This window comes from Saimiri boliviensis, chromosome 7, assembly GCF_048565385.1.
Source record: "Saimiri boliviensis isolate mSaiBol1 chromosome 7, mSaiBol1.pri, whole genome shotgun sequence".
Lineage (NCBI taxonomy): Eukaryota > Metazoa > Chordata > Mammalia > Primates > Cebidae > Saimiri > Saimiri boliviensis.
Window position 1 is genome coordinate 83,803,142 of NC_133455.1, and position 25,564 is coordinate 83,828,705.

At 38.7% G+C, this 25,564-nt stretch overlaps 1 protein-coding gene and 1 long non-coding RNA gene across 2 annotated transcripts in view; one reads left to right on the forward strand and one right to left on the reverse strand.

Annotated features, from left to right (window-relative positions):
- Nucleotides 1-1,510: 1,510 nt before the first annotated feature.
- Nucleotides 1,511-17,186, reverse strand: KCNJ8 (potassium inwardly rectifying channel subfamily J member 8). The gene is made up of 4 exons (XM_010337298.3): nucleotides 17,099-17,186; nucleotides 16,170-16,307; nucleotides 14,872-15,313; nucleotides 1,511-8,103 (listed from the first exon to the last, which is right to left on the reverse strand). The coding sequence occupies exons 3-4, from the start codon at nucleotides 15,243-15,245 to the stop codon at nucleotides 7,203-7,205; spliced, it is 1,275 nt and encodes a 424-aa protein (XP_010335600.1). The 5' UTR covers nucleotides 15,246-15,313; nucleotides 16,170-16,307; nucleotides 17,099-17,186; the 3' UTR covers nucleotides 1,511-7,202.
- Nucleotides 16,471-25,564, forward strand: part of LOC104651143 (uncharacterized) — a 90,105-nt gene continuing 81,011 nt past the window's right edge. Inside the window, exons 1-2 of the long non-coding RNA XR_744671.3 lie at nucleotides 16,471-16,755; nucleotides 20,033-20,069. This is a non-coding gene — a long non-coding RNA (uncharacterized LOC104651143). The remainder of the gene's footprint in view (nucleotides 16,756-20,032; nucleotides 20,070-25,564) is intronic.

Consider the following 25,564-nt stretch of genomic DNA (forward strand, 5'->3'; position numbering starts at 1 on the left):
CAAATTTTATAGGGTCTTTAGATAGTCAGCTAATCTAAAAATTTTCAGTGCATTTAACCACACAACTAAGAAAGTAAATTTTTATCAATGTCGATTAGTTTTAAGTGATTCTTTCTTGCTATTATTGTTTTGAGACAGGGTCTTGCTGTGTCTCCCAGGATGCAGTGCTGTCTCCCAGGATGCAGTGCAGTGTCACGATCTGGGCTCATTGCAACCTCAACCTCCCAAATGCAAGCAGTCCTCCCACCTAACCCGCCCAACTAGCCTGGGACTACAGGTGCGAGCCATTATGTCTGGCTCATTTTTGTATTTTTAGCAGAGACAGGGTTTCATCATGTTGCCCAGGCTGGTCTCAAACTCCTAGACTCAAGCAATTTGCTCACCTTGGCCTTCCAAAGTGCTGGAATTACAGTTGCGAGCCTCTGAGCCTAGCCAGAAATTCACTTTTTACTTTTCATTCTTTTATTCTTTTTAAAGTATTTTGATGGTTAAATTATTTTGAATTTTATTAAAGGGAACCATGCATATAAAAAAGTGCATAAATTATAATGTATAGTTCATGAATTTTCCCCAGGTGAATACACTTATGTAATTCGCCCACAGTTCAAAAAAAACCAGAACATTCACAGAGACCCAGAAGCTTCCTCATGCTGCCTTCCATCTCCTATCCCTTTGCCTTTGGTGATAAATGATGTCCTGACTTACAAACACCAAAGAATCATGTTGGCTGTTTTTAATTTTATATAAATGGAACCATAAAGATATGGTTTTGATTTGCTCAAAACTGCGTCTGTGAGATATATGGATGTTACTGTGAGTCGTTATAAATTATTCTTTCTCTTTGTTCTGGAGTAGTCCATTGTGTAAACATATTTACATATCCATTTTGCTGTAGATGGACATTTGGGTTGCTTCCAGTTTGGGCCTATAATAACAGTGATACTATAAAAATTTTTATATAAGTCTTCGGAGTTTGGACCTAAAGTGGAACTGCTAAATCATAGCATTTCTTGTATTTTGTTTCACAAGACCCTGCCAAACAGTTTTTCAGAGTGGTTATGACAATATACTCTCCCGCTTGTGGTAGTTCAAGTTCCAGTTGCTCCTCATCCTTTTCAACACTTGCCTTTATCTTTTTCCGTTTAACCATTCTGCTGGTGTGTAACGGCATTACATTGTACTTTTCATTTGCATTTAGATTACTGGTGAGCTTGAGTACCTTTGGATATGTGTGTTGGCTTTTGGGGCTCTCTTTTTTGTGATGTAGTTTTTTCATGTTGCTTGTCAATTATTTCTATTTGGGTGCCCACATTTTTCTTTCTCATTTCTAAGAGCTTTTTAATACATCCTAGAGATGAATTTTTATAGAATATGAAATGGAAAACATCGTGTGCCATTCTGTGGGTTACCTTTGCATTTGATAATTAAGCATTTCTATTAATCAGGATAGAGGCCAACCTGTAGTATAGTAAGAAACATGCAACCAAGCAGTCAAAAACTAAGCCAAAATACAGTAGATGTTTATTCTCATTTGTGTAACTGGCTAAAATTAGGAAGCCAGGCTTGCATGGCACCGCTGCACGAAGTGATTTGCTGTGCCAGGTTGCTTCCATCTTTCTACTCCACAGGTTCTGTCTTCATCAGCCTGGTCAACGCTGGATTTCCATCATACATGTGCTCAGTCCATGGGAGGTGCAACAGGTAGAGACACACAAACTCAGCGTTTTTAAAATCAACAATTGAAGTGGTCCATGAGCTTCTGTTCACAGTACATTGAGCCCTAAATTCAGCACATGACCATAACGAACTGGCACAGCTGCTGGGAATGTATAATCTCTAGCTGGATGTTCATGTGCCCAGCTAAAACTCTGTTTCTATGAAGGAAAAAGAGTAATGGATTTTGGGGTGGTAACTATCAGGCTGCTATCACCATCTATTTTAGGCAAGCACCATGATACACAATTTGGGGGGAAGAACTTACAATCTAGTAGAACAAGATGTTTAGGGTATTCAAAATCTATGTAATACCAGTTATTATGAAATAACCAATAAATAGAGGTAAACATTGTGGGGATAAAAAAGGAGTGATTTAGGTGGAGGATCTGAGAAGGCTTTGTAAATGCAATAGTTTATGGTAGAGAAAGCACAGAATTTCAGTCTCAGCAACTTGCAGAATGTGAGTGAAACATTCAATAAACCTGAAGCTTCATGAGGTGTTGTGGGTGGGGTTAGAAAATGAGGCAGGAAAGGTGTATTGGAATCAAATCACAAAGAGCCTTTTAACTATCATGTGTAAAGAATGTGAATTTTCTTCAACAACCAATGTCAAATTAGAGAAGCCTTTTGAAGTACTGAATATCTTAACTTCAATTTTATAGACAACTGTTTTAGCCTCCACTTTTTCAATACACACTGAAGTAATCCAGTAGTATGTGGAAATCCAGCTTAAATATTTTTTTCCTTCAAATAATTAAGATAAACTCAGTGTAAGGTAACAGTTTCATTCCAACTACCTTAGGGAGCATTGGAGTGGAGGAAGGGGTGCCATATGGGACAGCCAAGAAAATCTTCATGAGAACTGGAACACCTCTTGAAAAGAGTATTCATGAAGACATAAATAACGTAAAATGAAAGTGGGCTCCGATGTAATATTTTGATCTGAAGTTAAAGACTGATTAAGATTTTCATGAACTTAAACTTGAATCTGTGTGATTATCAAGGGGTGTAATTAAGAGTCACATCCTTTCTAAGTCTGTGGGGAAATTCCCATCACCATTGATGAGAATTGTGCATAAAGATCATGGGAAGAGCATGGCCCTTGGGTTTCCTCTTAAACAGCCTGTAGGATTTGTTATGGTTATTTAATGCACTGGTCCTTGGAGACACTACAATTCTGCCTCTACCTTCCATGCTGAAAATAACAAAAGTTGGGAGTGGAAGCCCCAGGAGATGTAGATATCATTTCATTCTTTCTTCTTTATCTACAATTGATTTACTATCAAAGGGAAAACTTCTGGCTCCAGGAATGCCAAGTCACTAAACAACAACAATAACAACAACAAAATGAATCCAAGTATTAGAGGGGAGAAAATGCTGCCCTATGTTCATTATGCGATTAACTTTTCTGCGAGTTAGACTTTCTTTGGGAGCTAAGGTCATTTCCTTAAGCTGCTGGGAAACTGTCGGTTCTGAGACACACTTACGTGTCAGAACATTTTGGCCAGGGATATTTAGAAATGTCTGTGGGCAAGGGCAACAATAATTTTCTTTAGAGAGAGTCTTGAGCTAAGATGCAAACAATAAGGAATTGTAGAATAAAACCGTAGTATGGTGATAAAACAGGGAAAAGTGATAGTTCTAAGGAAAGTGTTCTATTTTCTCATCCAGTCTCAGCAAAGCTGTATGTGCAAAATTCTGGGTCTTCCACTGTCTTTCCGTGCCTGCTCAATAACTAGCAGTATATTTTGACATGTACAACCAGAAATCTCTGTATGCAAAATGTTTCATTTTTACACACTGTGGTATTTTACACATGACAATGTTTGAAGACAAGCAAGTATCTGTTAAAGGTGTCATAGGATCAGGAAAAGCAACTGGGAGTGGGCAGATATAAGGGTTTCTGCTGCAGAGGTTTTAAGAGATCAGATCCATGTTGCCAAGTTCTTTTATCTCTGTCCTAGAGAAGAAGAGTAATGCATTGAATCAGCCATTTACTAAGAAGCCAATTTGTGTGAAAGGAATTCCTTTTTTTTTTTTTTTTTTTTGCCTTTTGTCTTTTGCCTTTTTTGAAATAAACGAAATCCTTTATTTCAAGTGTTTGTCCTGGGCCAAGGAATTACACTCTTTGAAGCCCTTTATATATATTAACTCACTTAATCCTCACAACAAATTTAGGAGATAGATACTATAATCATTCTGATTTTATATATGCGGAAATGGAGGCACAAATAAGTTAATTGTGTCAAGGCCTTACAGATGCTAAATGTTAACATTGAAATTGCAACCTATGGAGTCTGGCTTCTGGGCCTGCTTTCCTAATTACTACACTATACTTCCTCATGAGGAGACACTCGAGCAGAGGCTAATAATGGCATGGGAGGCTCATGAGATGTTCTGAGGGAAAACACTCCAGGTAGAAGCAAATCATAATGCAAGAGCCATATGCCTCTTTCTCAAAGAGCAGAAAGGCCAGTGTGGTAAAGTGTGGGAGCTGCTGAGGGGAAGGGTGCTAAGAATGAGATGCAGTGGCTTGTGGGCCTTGGTAAGGATTTTGGTTTGCATTTTAAGAAAAATGTCTGGGCACGGTGGCTCACAACTGAAATCCTAGCACTTTGGAAGGCTGAGGTGGGCAGACTGCCTTAGCTCAGGAGTTTGAGACCAGCCTGGGCAACACAGTAAGACCCTGGCTCTACTAAAAATACAAAAGATTAGCCAGGCATGGTGGTGCACACCTGTAATCTCAGGTACTTGGGAGGCTGAGGCATGAGAATCCCTTGACCTGGGAGGCAGAGGTTGCAGTGAGCTGAGATTGTGCCCTCTGGCCTGGGTGGCAGAGTGAGACTCTGTCTCCAAAAACGAAATAAAAAAAAGAAAAAAGGCAGAAGAGGATTTAAGAAGAGGTGTCGTGTAGTTTGATTAGTGATTTGAAAAGATATTGTGGCTGCTGTATGAACTGTGGAATTGGAAGAAAGTGTGGATGCAGAGAATAAAAATACTGAATATAAAATATTTAAACTTGATATATAAGTCAAAATCATACATAAACATATATATATATGTACAGAGTCAGTCTTCTAAAATGATCTAGTTCTCAAAATTGCTTACCCAGTGAAATACATTTTAGCAAAAATAGATTACAAAATCCTTTTAATACTCTCTAAAACATTTTCAGATTTCTAGAAATTGTTGATAGATTTTTGTTTGGTGTGGCTGCCTCTAGTTAAATGATGTCCCTGTTTGAGCCACAACTTGACACAGGGAACCCCTCATACCCTTCCACTGACAGGCCCATTATACTGACAAGGTCATTAGGTCCTTGACACCCAGCATTTGGTTGCAGCTGGAAGGTGTCTGGGGGAACTCCCTGTACTCCATAGCTGGCTTTGCCCCCTGGTGCCAGGGAATTGTCTAGCCCCCAGACTCAGAAATTTTGCATCTCAGCTCTACTATGTCCCGACATCACCTGCTGCACAGCCTGTGTCACCTCCACAAACACTGGGCTGCTAACTGAGCAGCAGAACGGCACTATCCACGTTCTTATTGCTGGGTGATATGGCAGCTGCCTCTGGGTCTGCTCAGCTGCCCTGGGCTGGGAAGGTGAAAACTGCATCTGGTCCAGGTCTGCTTTGAGGTTGGGTATCCACCTCTGTAGTTGCTGTTGGGCTAAGTTTTATTAAGATAGTCTTTAGCAATCTAGACAGAAATGTTTTCATATTCAATTGGTACAGATTGTTTGGGTCACAAGTATCCTTGCTTGGTTTATGAAGGAAGTGGTGGAATACAGAGAACTGACCATATTCTGGATATATTTTGAAGGCAGAGCCAAGAGATCTTTGCTAATGGATGGCATATAAGATATGAAAGAGGTGGCAAGAATGACTTCCAGGTCATGACTTGATACTTGAGTGATTGGAAGAAAGACAGGGAGGACAGGTTTTGTGAGTGAGAATGAAGCATTTAGTTTTAGACGTAGTAAGTTTGAAATGCTTATTCAATATCCAAGTGGAGGCTCAGGTGCTTGTTTGATCTGTGAGTCTGGAGTTCAGAGAAACAGAACTTTTTCAGGAATGATTTACTCAATAATCTGACAAATAATTTCCATTCACTTGGTTAGAATAATGAGTCTTAAGATAGAACATTTCATAATTACCTATTTAAATGTTCATAAATAAAATACAAAGCCCCAAATCTGTGAGAAAGGCTACTTAATAGCTCAGCTTTCTGATGCTTAGCTATATAAAATGCAAGATTGAAACCATATATATATAGCTTATTAATCTAGTACTTCTCTCTTGCCTCTCATCCCTTCCTTGAAGAAGCAGGCACTAAAGATGCTTAAGTGAAGCTCTGATAGAAATTCTCACTTTAGCAAATGAAATAATGCTAAATTTATATATGCCAAGCCTAAATTCAGATATTGCTGGGAAGGAAGTGGTTTTAAGATGGGAGATTGAATATTCAAAAAAAAAGCAGCTTTTAGGATTTTCATGGTATGCCAAGCTCAGATGGAAAAACCAAGAGGACATTTTAAAACCTGTAATAAAATGAAAACAAAGCAAAAAAAGCTAGTTCTCCTGGAGCAAACAGATTTGAGAGAGAGGAATCTGAGTGAGTGTTATCACTTTGACATCTCTTTTACATGGCTCTAAAAACATCTTGAGTTTTAACTTGGGATGATTTTGTGAAAGAGGAATCACAAAACTAGAGTGAGTACAAATAAAACGTTTTAATAAGATATTCAATACAGTATTTCCCTGTGGAGATTCTATAAGAAGAAGAAGTGAGAAGCTGAAGGAAGTGACTGTCACTGTTGGGAACCCAGTCCTAAATGAGACAAGACTTAGCTTTCCTCGAAAGGCTCCTTGTTCTGCTCTGCCTAACAGGCTGCAATGAGATGGATAAGGAAACCTTCAGGAGTCACTAACAGACCAAGTGAATGAACTGAATCCACTTACAAACAGATTGACTTAAGCAGCATTTTCCTCAGGCTTCCTACCAAATGCAATAGCAGGGAGACAGGAGAAAGTTGATATATAAAAGGCGTTAACATGATTTTGTTTTATCTCCTCCTGCTCTATTTGCATTTGCAGAGTGATCAATAGACACACAGAGATCTGTGATTTCACCAACTAAGCATTTCAAACAGACTCACTTCTTAACCAAATTTTGTGCTCAAGTCTTGTTACTATTAGTTTAATTCTTGTGTTTCAAATTGAGAGAAACAAGCGCGTACCCATCCCTACACATAACTTAAACATATGACTGCGAATTGTACCATACAAAACAAGCATAAGCCATGAATCCTCCACCTTTTGTGTTATTTTTTATTACTACAGAAAGTGCTGTTGCTTGACTGTAAATATCATTTAGTGTAATAAAATGTAGACGGACACATTTTTGTGTTCCAGCCCTGGTTCAGTCTGACAGTGTCCGGCATAAACCACTGAAACTTGATAAAAGACTGTCTTGGGGTTATCTTGCTGTCATGATTCCGACGTGTTTTGATTTCCTTCTGGAGTCATAAATTGCACCTTTGGTACAATGAGGGAAGAGTTGTTCCTTCGGATAGAATTGTTCCTCCTCATGGAATTGTTTCTTCTCATGGAATTGCGCTTCCTCAGAGAATTTTGATGGGACAGTTCACTCTTTTGGAGGGTCTGAATAAGAATGGAAGGCTTCTCATCCAGCTCTCGGGCACTGCACCGTGGAGCAGCTACTTTAACAGTGTTGCCAAATTTGGAGTAATCCACAGAATATACTCCTTCTTCCTCCGTCACAATGGACACAAAGCGGTGGCCCCACTGGATCTCCTCAGCAATGTAGGAGGTTCGTGCTTGTGTGGTGATACCAGTAGTTTCAACCACTCCTTCCAGGATAACTATGACCTCCAGGTCTTGGTTGGCCAGGTCAGTTGCTGAGATGTCATACAGGGGGCTGCGCTTGTCAATCACGTGGCAGATGATCAAAGGGGCCACCAGGAAAATGTTATTGCTCTCGATTGGGTTATCAACAGGAATGTCCAGCTGGTGAATAGGCACTACCTCACCTTCAGGTGTAGTTGTTTTCTTGACCACCTGGATGCGCACGGAGGCACTAATGATCATGCTTTTCCTCAGGTCACCCACTCGGAACATGAAGCACAGCTTGCCATTTCGGACAGCAATCACAGCATGGCGGCTGAAAATCAAAGTTTCTGCTCTTCTGTGAGCCTGAGCTGTTTTCATGAAAATACAGCCTAACATGACTGCATTGATGATCAAACCCACAATATTCTGCAGAATCAAAACCGTGATGGCCAAAGGGCACTCCTCTGTCATCATCCTCCCTCCAAACCCAATGGTCACTTGAACTTCAATGGAGAAGAGAAAAGCAGAGGTGAAAGACCTGTTAGGAATGGTATCAGAAAACACCACCATCAGGTCACATTTTGAATAACGAAATAATATGCCAAGCTGAACTTTTCATTTTCTTCTGCTAAAGACTATTAAATGCTTGCAGAAAGGGTAGGCAACTTAACTTGTAAAATGCCTAATTCTAAACTGTGTTTAGAACAGTCTCTCTCTCTCTTGCATGCATCTACCTGCACAATGCTGGAGATTAACATCCTATTAACTAAGTTCCTTTAAGCTAAGGCCTAATTCTGTTAATATTAACATTCTATTAATCTTTCTTAGGTCACATAGTGATGAGCCTAATTGTGTAAAAGATTAATACATTTTTATATCTAGGCATAGTTTACATTGCAAAATATTTCACTTTCACAAAGGCACAGTTAACTTTGTAAAACTTTCTACCAGGTAGATGTTTATTATTTATTGCATATCTATGTTTAGGAGACCTGAGTCATATGGAAGGTACTGAGTATGGAGTATTTATCATTTATAATCTTTAAACTTGTTATTTATAATCTTTAAAGTCATATTCATTAGCTAATACTTATTTTGTACCTCATATAGAAATAGCACAGTGCTAAAAAAAAAAGTATAAAACACATTATCACAAACAACTAGTATTTTTAATAGAAGGGAATGCTTTTCCATTTGGGAAGAAAAGTGTCTTATTGATGGTCTAATTTTGTTCTTTTAAGTCAGGGGTCCCCAACTCCCCTCAGCAAGGGAGCAGTACTGGTCCACGGCTTGTCAGGAACGGGGTCACACATCAGGAGGTGAGTAGTGGGTAAGCCAGCATTACTGCCTGATCTCTGCCTCCAGTCAGATCAGTGGAGACACTTGATTCTCATAGGATAGCAAACTCTATTGTGAACCTCGCATGTGGGAGATCTAGGTCATCCCCTCCTTATGAGAATCTAATACCTGATGATCTAAGGTGGAACAGTTTTATCCCCACACCATCCTCATCCCCCACCCCCATCAGTGGAACCAGTCACTGGTTCCAAAAGGGTTGGGGAGTGCTACTCTAAGGGTTCTAGAGAATACTGAAGTGATTGAAGGAAGAACTAGAGGCAGAAACTAGTGAGTAACTGTGTCAAGATCACACACAGATATCCCTTATTTTATTCTTCTCTGCTGTGATGTACTTTGGAGATACTGCCTTTTTATAAATTGAAGGTCTGTGGGAACCTTCATCCAGCAAGTCTATTGGCACCATTTTTTTTTCAAAGCATGTGCTCTCTTTGTGTCTCTCAGTCACATTTTTGGTAATTCTCACAAGATTTCAAACTTTTTCTTTTTTCTTTTTCTTTTTTTTTTTTTTTTGAGACGGAGTTTCACTCTTGTTACCCAGGCTGGAGTGCAATGGCGCGATCTCGGCTCACCGCAACCTCTGCCTCCTGGGTTCAGGCAATTCTCCTGTCTCAGCCTCCTGAGTAGCTGGGATTATAGGCACGCACCATCATGCCCAGCTAACTTTTTGTATTTTTAGTAGAGACGGGGTTTCACCATGTTGACCAGGATGGTCTCGATCTCTTGACCTCGTGATCCACCCGCCTCAGCCTCCCAAAGTGCTGGGATTACAGGCTTGAGCCACCGCGCCCGGCAAACTTTTTCTTTATTATTACATCAGTTATCATGTTGTGTGAGTAGTGATATTTGATGTCACTATTGTAATCATTTAGGGCAGCAGTCCCCAGCCTTTTTGGCAACAGGGACTGGTTTTGTAGAAGACAATACTAGATGTGTAGGGGGGAAAGTGGTTTCAAGATGAAACTGTCCCACCTCAGATCATCAGGAATTAGATTCTCACAAGAAGCCCATGGCCTCGATCCCTCACCTGCACAGTTCGCAATAGGGTTCACACTTCTATGAGAACCCTATTGTTCTCATAGAAGAACAGGGGACCCCTAGTTTGGGGCACCATGAGCCATGCCCATATAAGACGGCAAACAATCAATAAATGTGTGTGTTCTGACTCCTTCACTGACCAGCTGTTCCCTTGTTTCTTCCCATTTCCTCAGGCTTTCCTATTCCCTAAGACATAGCACTATTGAAATTAGGCCAGCGAGTAGCCCTACAAAGAACACTAACTGTTCAAGTAAAGGAAATAGTTGCTGACTCTCTAAATCAAAAGCAAAAATGATTAGGCTTCGTGAGGAAGGCAAGCCAAAAGCCAAGGCAGACCAAAGGTTAGGCCTGTTGTGCCAAACAGCTAAGTGTCAACAATGGAAAGAAAAAGTTTTTGCAAAAAATTCAAAGTGCTACTCCAGTGAAGACACGAATGGTAAGAAAGCAAAATGGCTTCATTGCTGAGATGCAGAAAGTTTGACTGGTCTGGATAAAAGATCAAATGGGGCACAACATTCCCCTAAGCCGAAGCCTAAACTAGAGCAAGGCCCTAACTCTCTTTAATTCTATGAAGGATGAGAAGTGAGGAAGCTGCAAAAGCAAAGTTTAAAGCTAGAAGAGATTGGTTCAGGAGGCTTAGGAAAAGAAGCCACCTTCAAAACAGAAAAGTGCAAAGTGAAGTGCCAAATGCTGACGGAGAAGCTGCAGCAAGTTACCCAAAAGATCTAGCTAAGAAAATCAGTAAGGGTGGCAGCACTAAACACAGATTTTCAATGTTCAAAGTCAATCAGTCTTCTATTGGAAGAAGATGTTATCTAGGACTTTCATAGCTAGACAGACGTCAGTGCCTGGATTCAAAGCTTCCAAGGAAAGACTAACTCTTGTTAGGAACTAATGCACCTGGTGACATCAAGTTGAAGCCAATGGTCATCGAGCATTCTGAAAATCCTAGAGTATTAAGCTATTGACTCTGCCTGTGCTCTGTAAGTAGAAATAAAAAGGTTAGATGACAGTATATCTGTTTGCAGCATGATTAAATCGTCGAAGCCCACTGCTGAGACTTACTGCTCAGACAAAAAGATTCCTTCAAAATATTACTGCCCATTGACAATACACCTAGTCACTTAAGTGCTCTGATGGAGATGTAGAAGGAGATGAATGCTGTTTTTATGCCTGCTAATACAACATCCTTTATACGGCCATGAGCCAAAGAGAGTAATTTAGACTTTCAAGGTCTATTACTTGAGAAATATACATTTCATAAGGCAATTGCTGCCATAATAGTGATACCTCTGATGGAGCTGGGCAAAGGAAACTGAAACCCATCTGGAAAGGATTCACCATTCTAGATGCCCTTAAGAACATTTGTGATTCATGGAAGGAGGTCAAAATATTCACATTAACAGGAGTTGGGAAGTTGATTGTAACCTTCATGAATGAGTTTGAGGGTTTCAATACTTCAGTAAAGGGAATCACTGCAGATGTGGTAGAAATAGCAAGAGAATTAGAAGGAGAGCCTGAAGATGTAACTGAATTGCTGCAATCTCATGATAAAACTTGGATGGATGAGGAGTTGTGTCTTCTGGACAAGAAAAGAAAGTGATTTCTTGAGATGAAATCTACTCTTGGTGAAGATGCTGTGAACATGAAAGGACAACAAAGAATTTAGAAGGTTACATAAACTTAGTTGACAAAGCCGTGGCAGGGTTTGAGAGGACTGACGTCAGTTTTGAAAGTTCTACTGTGGGTAAAATGCTGTCAAACAGCATCAAACATTACAGAAAAGTCTTTTGTGAAAAGAAGAATCAATTAATGCAGCAAACTTCATTGTCATACTTTAAGAGGTTGCCACAGAAACCCCAGCCTTCAGCAACCAGCAGCCATCAATATTGAGGCTAGCTCCTCCACCAGTAAAAAAAAAAAAAAAGCACATCTTGCAGAAGCTCCAGATGATCATTAGCACTTTTTAGCATTAAAATATTTTTTGAATATATGTACATTTTTCAGTCATAATGGTATTATATACTTAGTAGATTACTAGATTACAATGTAATGTAAATGTTTTATACGCACTGGGAAACAAAGTTTGTGTAACTGGCTTTATTGTGCATATTTGCTTTATTGCAATGGTTTGGAACCAAAACTGTAATATCTCTAAGGTGTACCTTAATTAATATTACACTAACGTGAACTTTCCCACTTTGGCCTAATCCTGCGAAAGCAGCAAAAGGAAGGAACCAAGGAGTTGTAGGATTTTCTTGGGAAGCATTTTCAAATTGCACATCTATTCCATACGTTAGTGAAGAGACACTGATTTGGTAGGGGGAGGTTGGATCTGGGTAAGATGCTTTGACAAGCTCTCAGGTGATTCTGATTTTGGGAAGCACCACATTTGTTACTAACAATGTATAACACTTAAATTCACAGCTAGTACTGCTGTAGCTTCTTCATGGAAACAGTATCAGTCCTGTCTTTGTCCCCAATCCCAATTTCAAACTTCTCTAACTTTATAGAAGACAAGCCACACATTAGCCATCTCTCAAAGTATTATAGTAATACCACAGATGGCAGGTGAGAAAAGTGTTTAAACCTTTGAATACTTGGTATATACATTGCACTTTGTTAGGAAACCAGGAGGGATAAGCAAGAATACAGAGATTATTCTTTTAACTAGCTTTTAAGTGGAGTGTGAAAGTTGCCTTTCTCTTTCGTTACTAAAAGGATTCACGGAAAACTACAGTAATTGCCTATTGCATCAGCTACCCGCAAAAGGATATATGGTACAGCCCCAAAACATGGCAAAGAATAAAAATGGACCCCAGAGAAGGGGTATGGATACAACACTAATTTATGATAATGTATCCATACTTCAGAGAGCAGTCTAATGATAAATATCCCAAATGGTTTTAGTGGTTTAAGAGACTACTCATGTGCTATATTTTGTGTATTGTTGAATTCTAAATATTACATATGGTATAAGACCCAGCTTTTTACTGACACCTGCTATGCTAAACAATCTCAAGAGATAAAAGTGTTTAGCGGCTCCTTTGTTCTGTTACAGAAAGAGCTAGGCTGGATGATATTGAGAAAGAGGAAATACATTGGTTATTTTTTGACTCATATTAAATGAAGGAGTCAAAGAGAGTCCTTAAAAAATACTTGAAGGAGAAAATGAGTCACCCTAAAAGAAGAATGGTCAAACATTGTTTGGAAATACTGGTGAATATTCAATGAAAAATGTTGTTTCCAATTTTAATGATATGGTTGGACATTGAATTTACAAAGGGAAAAACTACAAAGAATTAGAATTATTATTAGTCACCTTTTAAATTCTCATTGGGGGAGAATGAAGATTTATTTATTTTCAAGGTTTGTGGTTATCATTTGTCTTTTTATCTATTATATAACTTAGATTAAAAATTTATTTTGATATGAAAATGATTCACCACTAACAGTGCCAATAAGTTTCCTAAAGAGATATATTAGAAAGGTATTTGATCCTAGAATATCTACGAAACATTTTAACAGATATTTTAAGTAGTGTGTTTTCTTTATATCTGGTATACTGATGATCACCTATGTCTTCCACCTGCACTTTCTGAGACAAGTTTGTGACAAGTTTGAAAAAAGAAAGTAATATCTAATTAATGTTAAAAGCAATAGATCAGTTTAATACAGTTTTTGCTCCTTAAAATTTGAGCTGAAATCTGTGTTGTGTGTGATCTCTGTGCACTAATGCTGCGTTCCTCCTTGAAAGACTGGCAGTGCAGTTGCTTAGCAAATGGAAGGCTTCACTGTCTGGGGTTCACTTTCTGCAATGATATGCTAGCTTGATAAGGTGTCAGGGTCACTAGAGGTCCCATTCTTTACAGTTTCCTGGTATGATGATGCTTTTTCAAATTTCTTTGCTTTGAATTATGAGAATTTAAAATTTCTTTTAAAAATGTTTTGGAAAATTTTCCAGTAGTATTACTACTGTTTTGCTCCACAGTGACCGTCCTGGTAATTGATATAATTTCTCTCTTTCCATCTCCGAATAACAAAAAAGAAAAGATTAAGAAATAAATCACCTCAACTAAATGATCTTAGCCCATGTGAAAGTAAGAGAGAATCACTGAAATCAAATTCAATTTACCTGTCTTCAGGATACTTAAGATGAGAAAGAAGCCAAAGGGAGGTAATCTAAGAACTGTCTCGTTCCTATTCAATTAAAACTTTGAAAGAAGAGTACAAAGTTAAATTGCTTCTACATAACCCCTTCCATGAAAATTTTGAACTAATTTTCATTAAAAATTAGCCATTTCTAGTTCTCAATCTTAACATAACTTTTAATATCTGGATCCAATGCAATCAGTTATGTTATGACAATCTTGATAAAGAAGGGATGATATTTGTTATTGCATTTTTTAGTAGATTTTTAAATCTAGGACATTCTCCCCCCAGGGCCTTCCCATTTTTTTCTTATTATTTCTGAAAACATCATGGGTTAGAAGAGTCACTCTGAAAAATGTCACTAGCCCAGGATTATTTGTTGATCAGAGATATTTACTTGTGGACCCTGAAACTATGGACAGCAGCTTTTCATACTGAACTAAACGTGTGTGTTTTTGGAGTAAAGCACTCTGTGTAATCCTTTGAATTACAATTTTTTTAGATAACTGGTGTAATATTTTCAAAGCTAGTCCAAAGGACTGAAGCCCAGATTTTCAGAGACGCTTCGTCCAAAAAACTGCATTTTAAAAAAATTTACTGTTAGGTTTTGTTCTTTATTGCACTTTTTTTTATTTCTGAAGGTTCTAAAGCTAACCCTTTATTTAACTTTCAGTTAATTAACAGAATGATAAGAGAAAGGGCATTTTGACATTTTTTCTCGACTGTTTTCGATCCCTGCCTCATCCCACAACATTCTTACCTGACATTAGTCACACACACAGTGGACTCCAAACCACTTTTCTCCATTCCACTTTTCTCCATGTAAGCATAGATGTCCCCATGGGCAAAGGCCACCAGCCACCACATGATAGCGAAGAGCAGCCAGCTGCAGAGGAAGGACATGGTAAAGATGACCAGCGTGTGGCGCCATTTCAGGTCCACCAAGGTGGTGAAGATGTCCTGCAGGAAGCGTCCTTGCTCACGGATATTCTTGTGAGCCAGGTTGCAGGCCCCGCTCTTAGCGATGAAGCGGGCTTTCGGAAGGCGGTCTCGGATGCGCGGTTTGCGCAGGTTCTCCGCGGCGATGCGCGCCAGCACATACTCCTCCGGGATGATACTCTTTCTGGCCAACATCGTCCTGTCACCATAGCCAGCTTAGCCCCCTGCCTCTCACCTGCCTCCGTCCCTGGACACCCGTCCTCCTGCACGAGGGAAACATTAATTTAAAACTTTAAAACCCGCCCTATCCTCACCTCTTGGGTCCTTGTATTCAAGGACATGTCTGTACTTGCGCGAGGTAACATGCAAATCCAGAAATGTGATTTTTATTAAACCAAACATGAATGTAGCTTGTGCTTGAGTTCGGGCATCTCGGAAAAATTACTCGGTTTTAATAAAGAGAACTGTTTCCAATTTTTCTTATCATTCTGAGCACATACGGGCACAGCCTTAGTTAAACAAAACCAGGAGCCTTGAGGTAAACAGCAGGCTCGAAGCTAATTATCTGCAATTAACCGGGCCTGTAAATTAGTGCAAGGCTACAGCACGTGGCGTCGATCATGAATATTGAGATCAGTTGGGTGCACGATTTACTTATTAAAGTACTTAGATGATGTAGCAATATGAAAAGTAAAGAGGAAATTCTTCCTCCGTTATTTTTAGAAGCAAAGGCTGTGACTCCTTGCGCAGTGTAAATAACATGTGTAACCTGACAAAAATTTTAAGTAGTGTGCTATAGAATTTATAAATTGTAAGAATTATTTTAAATGCGAAGGAAGTATGAGTTGCATCTAAAAAAAGAGTTTAAAAGGTTCCTATGGAAATCATAATATTATAAATTGAAAACATTGTTATTATTTTACAACGAAGAAATCAAACATACAAGGTGCGGGAGGAAAAAAAAAAAAAGGGATAACAGCCCTGCGGGTTGCAGTAGGGAGTATGCCCCGAAAAGTCCATCCAACACTGCAAGCCTCTGCTGTGTTTTGCATTTTAAATCATTTGCCGGGACGCGGACTGGCTCTCCCTCCCCTCCCCCGGAGTAGCTTTGAAACTTACAGACTCCGGGCAGCTGGCTCGGCGGCTGGACCTCCTTGCACACGCCGGCGGGACGCGAGCAGGTCCCTCGCTCTCCCATCCTGGCGCGCGGGACCAGGGGCCGCCCAGGCCGGAGGGACAGATTAGGGGCTGCGTGTCCTAAGAAGAAGAGTTAAAATAATAAAAGGTGCAACTGAATCTAAACGCAGGGAGGGCTAGAGGAAGGGGGATGGGTGTAAATCTTCCCCTCCCCCTGCTCAGCTCAACTCCCTCGGCCACTTCTGTGGGCGGAGGAGGGACTGGGGGTGGGGGAGGCGGCGGGGGGGGGGCGATGCTCCGCAAATCAGCCTCCCAGTTAGGGCTTTGACGCACGCCAGACCTCGGAGGCCGCCGTCGTTGCGGAGTAGGGGGCGGGCGGGGAGGGGGCGAGCGTGAGTCCCCGGGAGGTAGGGAGCAGGCCAGAGGGAGGGGCGGCCCGGGAGAGGGCGGGACCTGCAGAGCCAGCTCCTTTCCAGTAGCCGCGACCCCCTGCCGCCAGCGTGACACACCAGCCTTTAAAAGGCTCTCTGCTCAGGAGAGAGAACTTTCCGAGTCCAAGTTCACTGACGTAAGGAGATTTTTAAATTTTAATCTTAATTTTATTTTGTAACTTGGGTAGATAACTGGGCTACTTCGGACTGAATACAAGCAGAGAGGTCAGAAAATACTCTTCCGAGGTTTTCAAGCTGTGGGCACACACATTATTCGCATTACATTTCCACCTGCTAGGAGAGATACAGGTGGAAGATGATCTGAAACTCACTATAGTAAACTGTTTCTTCACCAGCCAAAGCCAGTTCTCAGAGAATGAAGCACGCACACACACCTCAAAACAGCGACTTCCCCCAACCCCTTAAGGAAAAGAAAGAAAAAGAAGCCACTGCCAGTGGCTCCCAACGAAGAAATTTTACCCCAAACAGGGACGGCTGTTAACACATCAGCGCTGATAAGGTCAGGTCATTCGGTCTTCAGCAATTGGTTGCTTTCTGAAATGTTGCAGCTTCTTCCTCTGTCTAGATGGTCTGAATGATAAAACAGAGCATTTGCGCACAAGAAAGATTATACAATAAACATCTATAGCTTTTTGAAAAAGAGCCAGTGAAGACAAATGTGCTTTTCCCACAGGTCAAGCCTCCTGATTTTGGCACTTGCGTTAATGGAAACTTTAATTCTTGGAAGTTTCACGTATTTTCCAAGACTCAGGCCGAAAGTGTACGGGGCATAAACAATGTATTCATTTAATTATCCAAAGACCTAAAATTAGTCTTTAATGAAGGCAAATTAAGAACATTTTTTTCCCCTTGTGGTTAGATCTGCTTAACCCCTGTAAGCCTGGGATCCTAGTTTGTTAGTGGTAGGCCTCCTCTATACTGTCTTGGATTTTTGCAGTAATTTATGTCGTATAATAGATTTACAAGTGTATGAAAGATCAGTGTGTGTAGTCAATTCCCGTCATTGTTCTGTTTTACCTTTGACTTCGGTGTACGCATTATTATTCATTGTTTCAGCCTGGGGGAACATTCACTGAACACCTTTGTAACCTTTGCTTTTAGGTTTATGTATCAAGAGATATATAAATATATGTCATAGTTGTTGCTCTTCAGAGGCAGACAGTTGCAGTAAGAGACAAGACATTGATAATAAACTCTAATACAAGCAAGGATGTGATTAGAATAGGAAAGGAAATAAATGCCCTGGAAATTCAGATGAGAGGCATTTAAGAACAGGAGACTAAGGAAAAATCCATAGATTGTTTGGCGTCTGATCTTGGCTTTGAAAGTCTAGATATATTTGGGATAGACAGCCCACATCAGTATTGATGAAGCCAAGCTGGCTACACAGCAGGGCTGGACACGTGAGTCTCGTGCTCCCTTGGCGGGAGCTTGTTACCACCACTCTCAGTACTTAATGAGATTTTCATGGACTTGTCACTCCCACTCCCACAACTCCTGTACCACCTCCCTTAAACTGGGGACTCCTAGAGGGCAAGGCTGTGACTTGCTCATCTTTGTAGCAAGGCCCTAGCACCGTTTAAGTTACAAATGCACTAAAAAAATATTTTTTAGTCAAGGAATGAAAAATACAAAGGTTGAAAAAGCATATTGGGGCCTTAAAAATACATAGGCACCTTAAATACTGAATAAAAGAATTGGAGCAGTCCTCAGTAGGTAGTGATAAGCCATGAAAAGATTTTGATCGGAAAACTACACAGTAAGAACCTGTTTAAAGAGGATTGATACTGAAGCAGAGAATACAATGGCTTTAAGGGTTGCATTTCTTGAGTATAGTCCTTCTGGGCTCCAAAATTCTGTAACTGGCAGAATTAATTAGAGAAGGAATGTGTCTTGGGCTGATAGGTAATGTCAGGGGGCAATATACAAATACATACGAAAGGAATGTTATACAGAGTCAGTATTGGGAAAGGGAAAAGTCAGAGGTGACTATGATATTTATAGTAGTAACAGAAAAATAGTAAGAAATGATAGTAAGAAATGGAAGGAGAAGAGCTGAACTGCTGTGGAGAACTTATGAAAAGATTTGCAACAAATAAATCCATATCTGAATCCTCTGAAAATTCTGTTCTTTTGGCATAACACATATTTCAGACTCATTTTTTCCAGTGAGATATATTCTTCCAAATATGCAATTTTAAATCAAGTTTGACTTGCTTTGATAACAGAATGTCATATTTTTATTAGTAACTGAACTTGATTAATTCAAAATAAGGGCCCATAATAAAGATCAAAGTTTAAGGAATTAATAAGTAAATGTTTGATAATAGTAGGCCTAAAAACAAATAGTCAGTTTTTAAATGCTAAGGAATGTGTACTGTAAGACTATTACAGATATGTTTTTCTATTCCCTTCCTCACATTTTTTCCCTAAACAGTGCATACCTTTGTCCTTCAACTAGTTTTTCTGCACTGAGTGGAAGCTGCATGAGAGCATGCTATTTATTATCAACACATACCCAGGGTCTCAAATTGTTTCTAGCTCCCAAGAATAGGTACTAAATAAATACTTGGCAAATGAAGGGAAGTAGGAATAGTGTTCAAAACATGATATTTCTCTCTTGCATTTTCTCTCATCTCTCTACCCGTCAAGGTTTTGCAGCTATTTCTCAGAACCCACATAGGAAATGTGAAGTTTTGGAATTCACTTTAAGTCTATTTCTCTACCTGTCTGCAAAGATTTTCTTATTCTCACTTTTCTCTTTACCATTTTGCCGTATCTTTAAATCAAGCTTGTCCAACCTGTGGCCCACAAGATGCTTGCAGCCCAGGCGAGCTTTGAATGTGGCCCAACACAAATTGGTAAACTTAAAATTGTGAGATTTTTTGTGATTTTTAGCTTATCAGCTATCGTTAGTGTTATTGTACATTATGTGTGACCCAAGACAATTCTTCTAATGTGGCTGAGGGAAGCCAAAAGATTGCACACTCCTGCAAAATTATCTGTTTCTCCCTTCTTTAACAACTTCCTTAACTGCTTTAAGTCAGCAATACTTACACTTGTTTGGCATTTGCTAACTAAGTTTCTCTTTACAACTTGATTTTAAGCTTACTGGATGTATACCTCTATCCCCCCAATATCTTTCTGGACACATAGTAGCTGCTCAATAAGTACTTATTATTTACTGACCTGTAGTCCTCCCTCATATTATGGCCCAAATAATGAACATTTAAATTTGCCTATGGTGAGAAATTTGCAAAAAAAATGTATCAATTTTTCAAGAGCACATTTACCACTTAGGGCTTATTTTATTCGTCTGCTTATTCAATCACTATTGTCCACTAAAAGTTATTTGTATTAAATGTTCAATAATTTTCTTAATTATTCTTTCAGGAGTGAAGACAAATTTGCACACCATCAGAGGAGATCGGTAAGTTCACAACACAGCTAATTTATTTACTATTATAATTTTCTTGAGTTTGCAGGAATCCTGTTAGAATGTACTCATGTTGCAGAAATTTATGCAATTGGGAAGCAATTCAAAGATACTGGTTCACTTGTACGTCAGCATCTGTGAGGCTCCTTTTAGACCCTATGAGCATTTTCTTTGGGTTTCTGACATTCTCATTCTCTTGAGAAACAAAGCTTGCCAAGTGCCTTCAGACAAGTAGAGAAAATATCAGGTTGATGCTTTTACTAGTTGTCTACTGCTTTGATTATGAAATAAATGCAAATCAGCGAAGTTTCTGAAACTACCCTTGAGAACATGGGTGAAATTCTTGCATTTGTTGACTTGGCCTTTGACGTGACTTGTAGACTTCAAACTCTTGGATTTCCTGAGCCATATTAGACTTAAAAATTTGGAGGGTCTTCAAAATGACAATGGAAACGAGTCATGTTAGCAGACCAAATAACAGTTGGTTTCTTTGCTTAGTATGCTGCTTTATTAGTGTCCTCATATAAACCACTTTGGAACATATTGCCTTGGAATCAGCTTAATAAAATTGTTACATAAACTAGTAATCAAAACAGCATGTTATAAACTTACTTTTTTGTAGTTATCATGGAATGGGAATGACCGTATAACTCTTCTTAGTTATTTGTTCCAGCGAATTCAGAGAACATTTCTTTTTGAGCTATGTGTCTATTTATGTGCAGAAAAGCATTACTCTGCTTTAAATAAGATCACCCCTTGTCGTCTTTGCAGGCTCAGCTCCTCAAACTCTAGGAAGCTCACAGGTGTGAATCAGTAGGGTAAGAAAAGAGGCAGTCATAGCAATAACTACCCTTTGATTTGCATCTAGGTGAGCAAAACGGAGTCCCTGCTCCAAGGCATTCTTGTGAGAAAGCTGTTAGCAAACAAGTAATACATTACATAATTATCAATAGTGGTAAAATATGTAAAGAAAATAGAGCAAGATAAAGATCAAAAGTAACTAGGACCAGGGATGACAGTTTTAAATAGAGTTCAAAAAAGACCTCTTTACAACAGTGACATTTGAATAAAGAATCAGCTGTGTAATCAACTGGGGAACGAGTACTATAGAGAGCCCAAGAGCAAGTGTAAAAGCTTTGAGGCACGAGATAGTTCGATGTGCCTGAAGAACAATAAGAAAATCCGTATACTTAGTAAGAGGAAAGGCAGAGGAGGAGGCAGGAAAAGTGGGAAGTGCCTTCATTTATCTCTCACTTTACCCAATGAATAAGGATTGAGAGTCTGCCAGGTACTAGGTTATGAAAATTATTGACCCTAATCCTTGAGAGGGCTGCATGAGAATTAGGTTGTTTTCCTCATTTGCACACAAGTTGATTAGAATTTAGCAAAATGACTTTCCAAAATCACTTACCTCATAGGTAGAAAGCTATGACAAACTCAGAACATCTGAGTCCAAATCCTATGTTTTTCTCACTAGACAATATCTTGAAGACACGATTGTCCAGCCATGACCCAGCTGCATGAGAAATGCCTGGTAATATGATTTCATGCCCCTCCAGACTTCTTTTGAGCAAGGATAGAATAAGATAGAGAATCTTTGTCCCAGAAATTAAAATGTCTTTAATGAAAAGGTATAAACACTTCTAATAAAATAAAGCACATTTAAAAGTTATCCTGGAGATTCTCTTGCCCAGCCAGGTGTTAGAACCTCGTGGAATTGTTTTTAAGGCAGGATGAGATAATATAAAATGCTTTAGGATAGTTCCTGACCTGTGATAAGTACTTAATCAATGTCAACTCTTATTACTATCTTAGGGCCAGTTTTGGTTTGGTGATGGTCCAAAAGGTCTCAGAGCAGGCTGTGGGGGTAGAAAAGAAAAGCTGTAGCCCACAGATTTCTTTTATCATTTTATAGACCTGGATATTTTTGAGATCTTACCAACCCTCAGAGTGCTATTGTAACTAAACAATGCTTGTATTACCATCTCCTTAACTCTTGAATTTAATTAAGACACTGGGGACTAAAAAGCCAATCAAGATACTGGTAATAAAATAAGGACTCAGAAATCAACACATCTGTTTTACTGTAATAGTGTCTCCAAAGGAAAAGTAGTTCCTTCCATCAAAGAAAGACTACCCATACTGATTATGTTCTACTGGTAGGCTACAAAATGCTAGTTGTAAATAAAGCTAGTAGGACCTCTCCCAAGAGAAGATGAGAAATAGTGGCTGTCACTGTTGAGTTTTTCAGAGCTTGAAATTATGCTTTCCGTTCTTGTGCCAAAGAAAGGCAAGTTCACATGAGCCTGGGATCTGTCCTGCCATAGGAACTCTTCACAGGATTTCTGAAACTCTTAGGGAAAAAGCAATTCCCAAGGATGGCCTGATCCATTGCTATGCTTTCACGTCATGAAGTTTTGCAAAATTAGTGACTCATGCGATGCTTGGAAAGAGAAACCTGACGTTTTCCAGAACTCTCTGTAGAGCAGCTCCTTATTGCCACCTTTCAAAACTGTCAGCTATAGGAGGATTATAGAGGTTGAAAGTTTTAAAGTGATGTTTAGACTTGTTCGGCCCAATGAAGACAGGATTTTCTTTTTCTGCTGTTAAATGATCTTTCCTTTTCTTTCTTTTTTCTTCTTCTTTTTTTTTTTTTTAAAGTAAAAATGTTCTGTGCCAGAAAAGCTTTCACCAGGTCACTTTTTCCAAACAGGTTCATACTGGAATTCTGAAATTACATCTTTGAGAGTCGTTTCTAATTTAAAATGTCAAATTATCTCATTTTTTGTTAGGATCGATGGGATAATAAAATGATCCCCTCTCTGTAAACCTACAGAAATTTATTATGCATTTGAAAGTCAATCTTTCTTTAAAAAATTGAGAAATTGTGGGAGATACATGAGATATAGTATAACCTTTTATTTAAGTTCACAAAGGTTTAGAGTCAGAAAGACGAGATCAAGTGCCAGTCCTGCCATTCACTTGGTTGATGGCTGTGAATAATGTACTTAATGCCTCTGAGGCTCAATATTCTCTTCTGCAAAATGGACTAACATCTACCTCTCAGAGTTGTATGGATTAAAATGAGTTGTGTATGTAAAGGATTTAGCATGCACAGTCCCAGGACACCCAAAACAATATTTTAAAAAATAATTATAACTTTGATATAGCATCCTTAATATTTAGGATATAGTTTATTATTTTTCTTAGCCTGAATTTGTTAGTATTGTTAGATTATTGGTAAATAAAAATGGTGATAACAGGCATGCTTTCTCATCTTAGTGATTTTAATAAAATGCTTCCAGAATACATATTTATATATTTATTACGTTAAGGTAGTATGCTTTTTTCTACCTGTTTTTAAAATCAGTGATAGATAAAGAATTATACAAAATGCCTGTTTAGCGTGTACCAAGTTTATCTACTCTTTCTTCTTTGACTAGTTAATATGGTGAATTAAGTCACTAGATTAAAAAAAAATTGAACTATTTTTACATTCTGAGATTAATCTCCAATTGGTCACAGTGAACTGTTACTTTAATATAATGCTGGATTATGTTGCTAAACAACTTGCTTAGGACTTTTGCATAAATATTTGTGAATGAGATTGGTCTGTATTAATTTTTTTCCGTGTTATCTGTCTGGTTTTGGATAAATGTTATGAATCTCTGTAAAACTAATTGATGTGTATTCTTTCTCCATTGGTTGGAATAGTTTATATAGAGTCGAGATCAGCTACTTCTTGCGAGCTTGAAATAATTTTGATATCATCGGAGTCTGAATTTCTTAGGAATAATTTTGGGCTCTTTGAACCCTCCTCATTCTTTCTCTTCTCTGAGATTCCTAGTTCAGACCTTCTCATTTTATCCTCCATATCTTCTGGTTGTTCTTCCATGGTTTTTATCTGCTTGTTCTGCACTGCATTCTAGATCTGTTTCCAGTGGAAATAATTCTCTCATCATCTAAACTTAATTACTGTTTGATATAGCCACTAGGGCTTAATAATAATTTTAGAGGTTTCTTCCTAGTTCTTTTTTTTTTTTGAACCACCCTTTAAAAACCTATGTATACAACTACATAACTACCACATGGATCAGATATAAAGATACAAAGCGTGTCTGTCACTCTAGAAGATTTCCTTCTGCCCTTTTTAGACTGTAGCTGCTCCCTAACAGAGCTGACTTTTTTTATTGCATTTAATCAGCAGTTTTTTTTGCTTGTTGTTGAGCTTTGTATACATGGAATCAGACAGTAGGTATTCTTTAGTACCTGCCTCTTTCATTCAACAGAGTGTCTGTGAGATTTGGCCAGGTTGTTTTATATTCCAGTAACAGTATTTCATTTTGTGAATATAACACCATTTATCCATTTTCCTGTTGAAAGGCATATGCGTTATCTATGTTTGTTTGACTATTAGGAATCTGACTATTATAAGTAGAGGTGCTATGGAACATTTCTGTACAAGATCTATTGTGGGCATAAGCATTCATTTCACTTGGATACATGCTCTAGCATGCAACTGTTGGGTCCTGGTATAGGTACATATTTAGCCTTAGTAGAAACTGCCAATATTCCATCCTGGTTGTGCCATGCACATTCCCTTCTGCAGTCGTGTGAGAGTTAAAACTTCACCGTGCTTAGTATTGTTTAGCATCTACCTTGTCATTTTAGCCATTTTGGGGGATAGTTTTAAAAATTTGCATTCCCAATGAGGAATGAGGTTGAACACGTTTTCACAGGCTTACTGGCAAACATACGTACTTTAAAACTTCTTAGAGATTGTTTTATAATGATTTCTAGTTATTGTGCTAATATTCCTATTGGTTGTGTCTCTGAATTCCACTCTTGGTGTTCATTTTCTCATGTGATTTTAATTTTGAATGTGAGTTAAATTTATTGGGTGTTTTTCTCCCTAGGGGATCTAGGTTGTACCCTAACAGACTGATTCTGCATTTTCCCTTCCCAGAACCTCAAGGATATCAGTATTCTAGAGCTATTTTTATTCAGTTTCTCATCTTTAATGTACAGTCTCACCATTGCAAAAGTTGGAATGTCAATTTGTTTTTAGAGGAAATAAAACATTTTTTCTGTGATTTTTAAAATCATGGATTCCCCACTAAGATATGGTCAACATAGTGTGCTCTCAATACTAACATTTCATATTGGAGTATGCTTTTCAACTCATAAAGTTACTTTGCCATCATTTTATTTGAAATTAATAAAAACTCAGTGAGGCCAGCAGAGTAGTTATTGTCATGTCTTTTAGTTTTCTTTTTGCAAATGAAGAAATGGAGACCAACACTTTAAATAATAAATTCAAGACCATATATCCAATTAATAGAATCAAGACTAGAACTCAGGTCTTCTAGTCCAGTTCTCTTTTCAACAGTATTCTACATAGATTCACATAATTATTCTTTATTATATGTCACATACTGTATTAGTCAGGGTTCTGTAGAGGGACAGAACTTATAGGTTAGGTGTATATA